General features: G+C 47.6%; 1 protein-coding gene across 1 annotated transcript; it reads left to right on the top strand.

The window, feature by feature from the left end:
• Nucleotides 1-3755: 3755 nt before the first annotated feature.
• LOC119095267 (uncharacterized) lies at nucleotides 3756-6748 on the top strand. Its single transcript, XM_037218127.1, has 3 exons — nucleotides 3756-3767; nucleotides 4722-5206; nucleotides 5261-6748. Exons 1-3 carry the CDS (start codon nucleotides 3756-3758, stop codon nucleotides 6549-6551), a joined length of 1788 nt encoding a protein of 595 aa, XP_037074022.1. The 3' UTR covers nucleotides 6552-6748.
• The last annotated feature ends 5137 nt before the right edge of the window (nucleotides 6749-11885 follow it).

The following is an 11885-nucleotide window of genomic DNA, read 5'->3' as shown; positions in this document are numbered from 1 at the left end:
GGTTGGCGTCAGCTTCTGCGTGTTTCGAAGCATTCTATAGGTCTGTCTGTCAGATGCTGCCAGGCTTTACTGTCGTCACAAAACCATTCTATGACAGCATCAAACAATGACGTAATGGAGCGCATTTTTACAAGATTTGAAATTTTGCTAGTTGGCGTCGTTTTTGAACCTTTAAAGCTTACCAATAGTTATAAGTAAGCTTTTCCCATCATATCTGATGCCCACCTCAATATCTTCAAATGTGGAACATTCCCGTTAATGTGCGTTCACGAAATGCTTGCGGATGATGTTCTTAACGATGGCTTTTGATGCAGTGATATCAGTTATTCTTGGAAAATATGAGATCATAATGTTGTTCATTAGCCTAGGGCCAAGGCAAGATGTTGTAAATAGTACATAATTACGATTAGAGAGAAGTCAGTCTAAATGCTTTTGTCGCCTCAGTGAATCCATTTTTTTATTCGTAGCGCTTGTAGATTAAACCAAATGATGCAGAAAGCTTAGAGTTTAGAAATTTATGCATCACAAGGCGCAGTTGGGAATTCAGCGATATCCAAGAGTTTCAACAATTTGTATTGTTTAAAGATTGGCTCAGAGGCTTGTGGGGGGATACGTTTTCTATCAGGCGCACAGCCTTTTTCAAAAATACTAACCTATCTAGTTGAAAAACATAAGCCATATCCCAAATTAAGCAGCAGCAACTGAAATAACGAAGAATTGAAGTGTTTTAGGGGACATGTGACGTTGTTTTGTCACTGATATAGCTATTCTTGCTTATTATTTCAATATTCTTATTGAATATGCTTGCAACAAAATCGTTATAGCGCGTAAGTTAAAGATATTTTTTCAATGAGCGCACCAAGTTATTTGACTTTTTTCCTGTTCAAAAGGTAAATTGCTAAGTTGCATATTTAGCTTAAAACACGAAGAAAGCGTAGTGTAATGCTGTGTAAATGTTTTTTGATACCTTTGCCGAAAGACAATGGCATGTAAGCGAAGTTTTGGTTCGGTGCGTGGAAAAAATGAATTGAAAGCGAGAAAATTTCGAGAGCATTTTCAAGACCATGTTGGAAAAAGCAGCAAAAATGTGATGGAGATTTGAATCCAACCTATCCACCCGGCGTAAGATTTCAGTGTCAATGTTTTGCCTACATTTAAGCAGTGCACACCAGGGATAAGCGGTATCTAAGAGACGCTTGCAGCTTGGAAAGCATAGATCACTACGTATCGGTCATCCAAGTAGGAAAAACAACACTTCTTTAAATAGCCTTCCGACGCACTTAGCAGGTCGACGTCAGATTGTATGCTGAAAGTCTTCCTCAACTCTTATATTTTGGGAGTAAATGTCCCATACTTAGTCCCAGATAAGGGGCACGTAACCGACCGAACATGCATCAGTGTTTTCAGCGTGTCTTCTCCGAATATTGCAATGTTACGAATAAGTCGAACGCCAAAGGCACCACAAAATGTCTGAATCGGGTATCTAACATGGGAAACCTACGACACGGCTCTTTCCTCGCTTCGACTCAACCAATCCATATGTACTCACAACTGTCATCGTGAAAAAGGCTCAGTCAACATGTCTGCCGCTCTCGAAAATAACGCACAAAATATACTCCTGCACAAACTTTTTGCGATGCAATTAGGCGAAAAACAGACCGCCGATCTGTGTCCATGCACTCATGGCCGCCGTCATACCGGATCATATTCGGCAACCAACAAAGAAAACAACTTTTTGCAGGAATGAGGAAAGCGGCGAGCGCATCTTCTGATCCCCAGTCGTGTGAGCGTCGTTGACCTAAAATATAACGGCTTTTCCAGGAGATCGCGTAGCAGAAACACCAAGCGCGGTCCGCCGTTTGTGCAACACAGCAAACAACAAACAAGCAACAACAAAAAAACAGGAGCTCTCGCACATAGTAGTCCTCGCAAGCATAACCCCCTCCCATGCCAACTTGATGGCACGTACTTAGGTGTACGCGCCCAGCTCTTGGCGGTGAAGAATGCCACTTAGACACACACAGATGGAAAGATCGAGAACATGACATGCTGTTTCACGACATGACATGTCATGCTGTTTCACGACATGACATGACATGCTGTTTTTACCCGAGAAACTGTTCTCGCCTGAGGCGGACATAACTTGGTCTTAATTGTTGAGTTGTGTCCACCCCCACCACACTGCCAGTTCTAATCCTGCGTTCGTCCTTGCTAATACATCCGGTTCGCGATAAAGGTGAGGGAAGTCGAAGCAAGCGAATCGCTCACATGTGAATCCTTCATGAAATGATGGCAAGCTGTTCAAACAGGTGAATGCCACCGTTTTACAGAGTGGTTTGTACAGCCTTAACACGCGCTTGGGTGGGAGGTCAAATTGACCCCGACCTCAAAAGGGTTTGTGACTTTTTGCTTAGAAACAGTTGCCTAGGTTCTGGGGGCACTATAGAGACCAACCTGGAATTTTAACATTATTTCACCTTATTTGGCCTGAAGACCATTGTCTAGAAAGCTCAAGCTTTGACCTAGGTGAGTTTACGTACAGTTTAAGATGGTGTTGCTAGCTCTTTTAGTTCCCGAGATCTCAGAGGGGCGTTCAAAATGACCCCCCCCCCGAGCGAAGGGTATCTAGCCGGCCACCCGGGCGCGTGTTAAGGTAGCGTGGACTGGTGGTGCTAGTCTAAAGTCCATGCCATTTAGATCTGTCTTCTAGACTTTAGGGTGTCTGGCTGGAATTTAGGTTTGCCACACAATCGTTAGCCGAGGCATGATCATGATCATAGAATGATGAACGTAGCATGATAGAGCTCTTGTAATCTCCGCTGAGGGACATGAAATGAGGGCGAAACGAAGTATGTCATTTTTGGCCGGTTTTATTATGAACACTTTGGAAGCACACGTTTGCGGTGGACGTATATTAGGGTGGCCATTGTTTTGGCCTGTTGTAACTTTTCCGGTGGGACCATGTCGAATGCTTGCATTTGGCGGAAAAACAGGTTGAGAAAAGTGTTGAGAAAAATAAAACATATTAAGGGTTCTCAAAACAACCAAACTTCATCAAAAGCATGGCCGACAGGCATTGAACATTTTGAGGTTTTAGTGCGATAACATGTGGCGGTGAATATTTGCTTGGGTTGCCTGCTCAGTGATATTAATTACAGAAAAGGGCGCTTTTTTCTCCAACTTCTCAAAATATGTAACACAGCCAGCTATGAGTGAGGCACTGATTCCGCGAAACCTTTAGTTTTGTCTTCGATTTGCCAGGATCGATGACGCAACCAGCATGAGCTCCACAAGGATTCCACGAAACCACTAGTGTTGCTTTCAATATGCTAGAATATGTGCTGCAGTGCAGCCAAGCACGTATTTAACACGGGTTACACAAAACAACTCGCTCTGCTTCCATCTGCCGGAATATGTGACACAGCCAAGCATTCATTCCACCCGAATTCCTCAAAAAGTGCGCTTTCCTTCAATTTGCTTAAGTCTACGACACAGCCAACTACAAATTTCATTGGGCCGCTCGGCCATGGCTCTCTCTGTCGGGAGGAAGCCCCTGCCTCCCTGACATGGGCTGACGTCACAGCGGCCCGCCCCGCTCCGAACTGATGGGCGGGGTTGAAGGACACGCCCGTGGCCGCAGCCGAGAGAAGCGAGGCGCAGCCGGACCGCCTCCGGGCACGGCTCTACCTGGACCGCCTATATAACGCGTCCAGCTCCTCCAGCCAGCACAGTCAGTCCTCCTGCAGCGGGGAAGCATGAAGGTTCTGGTAAGTGAAGCCGCTAGAGTGTGCGTGTTCGGCAGCGGTGGGACCCTTAGCATTTGTAGTTTTGATGCTTATGTGCAAGACTAGGTGTTCTATCGCGTCGCTGTGACCTGCTATAACGTGTTACTTGCCAGACGTATAGCGAATTATTTGGTATTTCCAACCAGCCGTATTCCGCTGGAAAACGATACATTTGTCGCAAAACATTGGTATATGTACACATTTCATGGAGTAGTGCCAGGAGTTTTATGTCCCGCTTATTACATGAGCGACAGCTGATTTCTTTAGCCATGTGCCACATTTCCGACAGCAAGTATGTTATATAATCCGCAAGGAATCACTGAAATTTGTCTGATATATGCACCCCTATAGGCACCAAACAGCAACGTTGTACTCAATGACAAACATGATAATCAAAATGAGTTGGATGGCACTCGTAAAACGACTTACACTCTCACAACGAGAAAAACGCAGGCATAAAAAAAACTGAAAAGGCCATTTTCTATAATTTCATGATACCAGCACAGAACATTCAAGCGATTAAAAAACCTAGAACAATTGGCAACTTCCTAGCTTGAAGCTAATACTCAAATTGCAAAGGGTTGCAAAATTGCAGGTATATGAAGCTCAAATCAAAAATAGAAATCAATTTGCGGATACATGACGTCAGCATGCATATGATAAAACTGAAGAGCAGATGCCGCAATCCTGAAGTACGGTATCCCAAAATTTCACCTAAGTGAACATCATCGCCTTGCTTTCAAGACATAGGTCCAAAACTCCCCATCCATAAATCCAAAAGCATAGCTTCACCAATGCCTTATGCCCTGTATGCTGGTTCCAGTTAGTTCGCGGTCGTTTGGAGAAGGATCTGTTTGCTTCAATGCAATACGATCAAGTATTGCTCAATTATAAGCAAGTTCCCACTATTCAGCCCAACCGTCTGTGTTCCCGCAGGTCGCACTGTCCGCTGTCCTGGCGCTGGGCGCTGCCCAGTACTCGCCGGTTGGGTACCCGTACTACGGGTACAGCCCGGTGAGCTACTACGCCGCCGGCGCGTACAACCATTACGCTCCGACGGTGTACAGCGCGGCGCCAGCCGCTACCGTCAGCTCGCAGTACCACGCTCAGGATGAGCTGGGCCAGTTCAACTATGGGTACGCCGGAGGCCCGTCTGCCAAGAACGAGTTCAGGAGGTTCGATGGCGCCACCGTTGGCAGCTACAGCTACATAGACGCCAACGGCAAGGTGCAGACCGTCTCCTACACGGCCGACGATGTCAACGGCTTCCAGGTGAAGGCGACCAACCTTCCTGTGGCCCCGGAGGCGAACCTGCAGGCGCCCGAGTTCAACCTGGAGGCGCCCGTGTTCGACGGCGTGGCTCCCGAGCCGGTGCAGGACACGGCCGAGGTGGCCGCCGCCAAGGCCGAGTTCCGCAAGAAGTACGCCGAGGCGGCGGCCGCTGCCGCCGCTGCGCCCGACACCGACGCCCCGGAGGCTGCCGAGGAGGAGGCGGCCGTCGCCCCTGCCGAGCGTCGCCGTCGCAGCGCTGTGCTTCTGCCCGCCCTGGCCAAGGCCACCTTCAAGACCGCAACTCTGGATAAGGTGGAGGCCGACACCCCGGCCGACACCACCCTGCTGAAGGTCACCGAGAAGGAGCACGAGACGTACGTGCCCAGCGTGGTCTCTTACGCCGCCCCCGCCGTCCACTACACCGCCCCCGTGGTCTCCTACGCTGTCCCCGAGGTGAAGAAGGTTGAGGTCAAGCATGTGGCCTCTCCCATCACATACGCTGCCTCTCCTCTTCCCCTGGCCTATGGCCTGCACCCGTACGGCTACGGTGCCCCTCTCATCTACAACGTGGAGGCTAAGGAGGAGACTGCCGCTGTCGAGGAGGCTGCCGAGGAGGAGCCGGCCGTCGTCGCCGCCGAGCGTCGCCGTCGCAGCGCCGTGCTTCTGCCCGCCCTGGCCAAGGCCACCTTCAAGACGGCCACCCTGGATAAGGTGGAGGCCGACACCCCGGCCGACACCAGCCTGCTCAAGGTGACTGAGAAGGAGCACGAGACGTACGTGCCCAGCGTGGTCCCTTACGCCGCCCCCGCCGTCCATTACACCGCCCCGGTGGTTTCCTACGCTGTCCCCGCAGTGAAGAAGGTTGAGGTCAAGGCAGCCCCCATCACCTACGCTGCTAACGCCTTCGCCTACGCTGCTCCTGCTATCACATACACCACCCCCGTGGTCAAGAAGGTTGAGGTTAAGCACGTGGCCTCTCCCATCACGTACGCTGCCTCTCCTCTTCCCCTGACCTATGGCCTGCACCCGTACGGCTACGGTGCCCCTCTCATCTACAACGTGGAAGCCAAGGAGGAGAGTGCCGCTGTCGAGGAGGCTGCCGAGGAGGAGCCGGCCGTCGTCGCCGCCGAGCGTCGCCGTCGCAGCGCCGTGCTTCTGCCCGCCCTGGCCAAGGCCACCTTCAAAACAACCACTCTGGATAAGGTGGAGGCCGACACCCCGGCCGACACCACCCTTCTCGAGGTCACCGAGAAGGAGCACGAGACGTACGTGCCCAGCGTGGTCTCTTACGCCGCCCCCGCTGTCCACTACACCGCCCCTGTTGTTCGCTACGCCGTCCCGGAGGTGAAGAAGGTTGAGGTCAAGACGGCCCCCATCACCTACGCTGCCTCTCCCCTTCCCCTGACCTATGGTCTCCACCCGTACAGCTTCGGCACTCCTCTGATCTACAACGTGGAGGCCAAGGCTGCTGAAGTCGAGGAGAAGGCTGAATAAACAGTTTTTCCATCTAAACATTGAACGGCAGACAGCTGCGTTCGTTACATGTCTTGTCCTGTCTTCCATACTGCAGCGTCCGTTGTTCCAGTTGTTGACATGTGTCCATGTGTGATATGCTTCGGCCATTACCCGTCGTGATTGCACCATTCGTCATGCTTCCAGTAACTGGGAATACAAGGTTCACGTCCTATGTACTCCATTGTTTTATCTCGCTGCAGAGCTTGTGCGAAGGCGACGGTAGTTTTGATAGCGGATGTAAAAAAATAAAACAATGCTATCACGTAGTAATATGAAAAGCCTTTGCTGATGGACCCACATCCTCAATGTGGAAGGTCAAACTATAGCATAACGTGCCAATGCCAGACCCACATAATAAGATGTAAACCGCATGTGACCAGACCATTCTTAAGTGTGTTATTTTGTATCATAGATCCCTTACAAGGTAGCCAGATGGGTTCAATGGAATGCGCGTTTTTGATGGTAGGCAACCAAGCCGAGGCGGTAGCGCTCTTGCACAACTAAGGAAATCAATTGAATGCTTCCCACTAGATGTCTCTGGTGACTGGGATTCCGTCCGCCATTGCCGAACACACGTTTCGAGCTAATCGTTCCATCGCTCTGACAATTTCCAAAGAATGCATATAGTTCTTGCTACATCTTCTGTGGATATTGTCAGCATGTCCATTACTAGGAAATGTACTTCCACCAACATGGGGCACCTAGTTTGTCCTTAAGGGCTAAGGGAAACTTTCTTTTGATATCGCTAGCCTTATGTCCATAAACTCTCATCTTTTCATCGATTTATATCCTCTGACGACTGTAGCTGACCTTGCCAGGCGTAACACAAAAGTCTGCCTCTTTTACTTCCAGCACGCCATGATAAGAAAAAAGCATTGGTCTTAACAGACCCGAATGAGTAACTTACAAGCCCCAATGGCGTACCTAGGAACGCATAAAACGTAATGTTTCATCAGCATGTGAATAAGGCAAGAACTAGCTATTAAGATTTAATGGAGCACTAGAAGGCCGGATGCTAAGTTGTTTTTATGTGATACGCAAGTTAGGAGCATTTTAAGGTCGGAGCTTGCATTAGCATACTGTTTTGACAGCTCTGAAAAGCGTTTTTGTGAGCTTGCGCTGTGAGCGTTTAGGTGTGACCTGTTCTAGGGAGCAAGGATTGGCCCACGACAGGTACAGTTGCACCTGGCAATGAAATGCATTAAAAGATAAGACGCTCGGAGGAACAGTCTGATTTCTAGCAAAAGGAGACCACATGAACCCACAAGCCTGGACCTGCGTTTCTTAAAATCCAGCTACGCGCGCAATTCAATTAGCTCCAGTTTGAAAATATTGCAAAATTTTCCAACTGTAGCACGTTGAGTCGTGTACCTAACACATAAGGAATAAGGAGAGTGCATGTTACATAAGGAACCCGCATAGAACTTTCCCACGTAACACACGAAGATCAGTTGGGTGATCGCTGCTTTCTTGCAATACCCATGGCTGCATTTCATCGCTTTTTGACCATGTGGCCATTTTGGTCTTGCCTGAGATCTCTTGGCTGACATAAATTTCAAAAGCTGTGAATACGACACACATGACACAGCCGGGCGCGGTTTAAAGTGACTTTTTTGAGCATTTAGAGCAGACGCGAAAGCAGGTGGAGGCAGGTCTAATCGGGGTCTTGTCGAAGTACAATACAAATATTTTCTTTGCAGGCATAGGTACACTTCAGACTAGGTCGCAAGACATGATTTAGGCTTTTTAGTGTGGCCATGAAATCACTGCTGCGCAAGGATGAATTTGGGAAAATTTAGAAAGAAGAAAGCTGTTGTCCTGCGGCCCAGGACACGTCGACCGGTGACTTACAGCCTCACGGACGCACCTTGGTTCCAAGGAAAATCACAAGCGGTAACCACGCAAGCGACATTATCAGGTGTACAGTGGTAGCTTAGTGCTAGAAAATGTGCTGTAAACAAACTTTGTTCAAAAGTTGATGAAAAAATAGAGATTGAGAAGCGCTAAAAACTAGACATGGAAAAGGATTACGTAAATGAGTATTTTACCACGCGGTATTAATATCATTCTTTGGGCCATACAGGCACTTCTTCTTCAATTGCGTCTTCAAAAACACAAAAGTTGTGTTCGTCACGGAGCTGTGCTGCCAAAGCGTTGTCAAAATGATAGTAAATATTTCGTGACATCACCTGGTTTGCTCAGCTGCGTGCAAACGCAGTCTCTTTCGTAAAAAGACAAGATATCGTTCGTGAACTTTGCAATAAGTTTTGCTTTCATGCGCTCCCTACAGTTTGGTGACGTCACTGGTGCCGAGTACAGTTTGGTGACGTCACTGGTGATGCGGGGCAGCCAGAGCATCGGAAGTCCTCGCACAGATCATGGCCAAATTGCTAGGGGAAGTTGTACATGATTTGCAGGCGATTACAAATAATCCAATGGCGAATATGATGGCAGGGGTGGTAAAAGTGTACTTTTGTCACCGAACAAATTTTGGAAAAAAATTGTCGCCAGCAGCGTAATGTGATGCCAGATGGCAAAATGGTCATCAAGTCCATGCCCAGTAGCGCCATCAGTAATCAGCCTGTAAACGAAAGTCTCTCCATTCACGGCACATTTCAATACCACACACGTAACCGAAACGTTCAGTCATACACTGCCCTTGAACAAGCGTCGGGATAAGTGCTGCTGCTAAGAAAGCAGGCGCACCTGCGCTAGACTAATGAGATAGCCCAGTAACAACACGCGTTTTCTTCCACCCCCGGGCCTTGCCGGGGCATGTCGCCGAAATATCAATTAAAGTTTATCTCCATTCTCCGGGTTTTTCCGAGGAAAAAGGCTAATACTACTGTCTTGTCTATGTGAATCAATCTCCTCGTTATGTACTGAACAACTTGCAGGATGGATTACTGATAAAATTATGTGATATGGTTTTGAATATGCGCGCTCGAAAGTCCTAGATGCAACAGCTTTACGCCCAGCGTTGAAGTCTCCGTGAACCGCGCGGCGGCGGCCTTGCGGCTGACACTAAGCGATGGCCAATGGGCAAACGAAAAAGATGGTGCATTTCGAGGAAGCTGGCTGCTGAAATATGTAAGTCTCCATGTATGCCTAATGTAGTGAAAAAGTAAGCTAAACACAACCTTAATCTGAAAACGGGGGGGGGGGGCAATTAACACTGCTGGCCCCTCACCATGAAAAGTAGGGGGGGGGGGGCGTGGACCCCCTGCTCCCTCTGCTCCTACACACATGACATTAACGCAAAACCATCTTCTCTGGACCTAATCTATTGACCATGATCCATGGGTTACTATCTCCCCCTAATCATGCATACAAATTGGCACTTATCACAAATTGGCACTTACACAAATTGTCATTATGCCATCATCAAACAAACTATGTTGATTTCTTCTATCAATGCAGGCTACGTTTACGGCAGACTATCTGCCTTCACAGCCTGTACTTAAATGTATACAGTGATTATGCTATTGGTTCCATTAGGACGATTTAACAATTCAGTCTTAACAAAAACAGCAATGAAACACACCATATTTGCATCCATGCAATGTCGCACTCACAAGTGCAACGAAAATATGCACATGAATGAGCATTGCAGAGCGAATGACTTCCAGAGTTTCGTATTACAGTAGGGATGCTATCATCAGGAAATAGCCAACATTGTGCTCAGAGACAAACAAATGCCAACCCTTCATTGAACTCATAGGACAGTTGGGCCACAATACCATAAAACCACCTGTTATTTGAAGTAAAACTCTCGGTAGAGGGGAAGGTGGCAATGAAACCTGTACCACCCCTATCTGCTCATTGCGTGTATTTCCTACACACGCCGCTCTACTCCCTACTTGCACTGCACTTGCGTGGCCCACATCATTGGGTATCAAATAAACTTCCAGCAACCAAGACTCACGTTTGCGCCACGTCAAGGTTGGACTGTGAATGATGGTTTAAAAGTTTTTAAAACATTGATGGAATAATTGCATTTCGAGCAGGGGCATAGTTTTTCAAACTAGGTTTGGGAGTAGCAAACATTATGCATTGTACCCTCAAAGTATGGATGTCTTCAAGATTTGCACACATTTTCAGGGGCGGATCCAGTATTTCGGCAAGGGGGTCCACGAGATATTGTGGGCCCCGTCCCTCAAAAATATCTTTGCATTTCTGTCATCACATTTTACGACAAGTAGCTTGTAATGCATGCATGCATATATATATATATATATATATATATATATATATATATATATATATATATATGTGTGTGTGTGTGTGTGTGTGTGTATGCATGTATATGTTTACTTCTTTATTTATCTACTAAATACGAAAACCCGTCTTACTGCGTACAGCCCCATAAAACAGAGGCGTGCTACGCATTCATGCACATAGAGCTCACTCATTTTCTACGGAGCATTTCAAATGCTGTGGTTTTGAGGCTAAGTGTTTCGGATCAGCATGCAAAATAAACTTGAGTTAGCTGATAACAATCATCAAAACCAATCATCCGCTTGATTCCTAGCTTACGTATTTACGGCTAGCCGGCTGGGCGATGCAATCAGCTGATGGCTGAAGATTCGTGCAGAATTGTTCATTTGCTTTTGAGGAGTTCAACATATTAATACTTTAAAAGTATGTTAAGAACATGATGCACTAGTATAAAAGGTGTCACACACTAAATAGGCAATGGAAATGATGCATATGACGTCGGCGGCATGTAAAATTACGCCCGGCTATCGCGCATAGAAGTTCATCTGCGCATATTCGACTGCTGCTCTAAGGCGAAGGCTCCAAGACCAATAGGGACGGAATCTGAGCAATCATGGGTGCCGCAGGAGGCCAACAAAGTGGCTCTTGTCAATAAGTGTAGGGCCCTTAGAGCAAGCAAAAACGCATCAGTTACTCCTGTAAACGCAAGAGTGCAGGTAATCCTGCGGATATCACGGTCTTGGCACTATCGCCAACTTTTGCGGAAGGTCCCTCCGATACAGGGCCCTACATCCGCCTCTGCGTATTCATGTGCCCGAATATCACGAATGGCCGAATATCCGAATATCCGTTAATATCACGAGCTTGCCATTTTCGCCAAATTCATTCGTCAATTTATGTTATTCAATTATTACCGTCCAATTTTACGGGCGTTCCCCCCCCCCCCCCCCACCCCACCCGAACACCGGGGTCGCCCATCTGCCCCTGTGTATCCATTTTTTCTATACAGTTTCCCAAGAACGAGTAACCAGAAGTGCTCCTCCTCTATCCCAGCGACGCAATAAACCATACGTTTACACCAGAAAACATAAAATC

Source organism: Pollicipes pollicipes, unplaced genomic scaffold, assembly GCF_011947565.3.
Source record: "Pollicipes pollicipes isolate AB1234 unplaced genomic scaffold, Ppol_2.1 Scaffold_4219;HRSCAF=4965_pilon_pilon_pilon, whole genome shotgun sequence".
NCBI lineage: Eukaryota > Metazoa > Arthropoda > Thecostraca > Pollicipedomorpha > Pollicipedidae > Pollicipes > Pollicipes pollicipes.
This window is presented reverse-complemented; position numbering and strand designations above follow the sequence as displayed.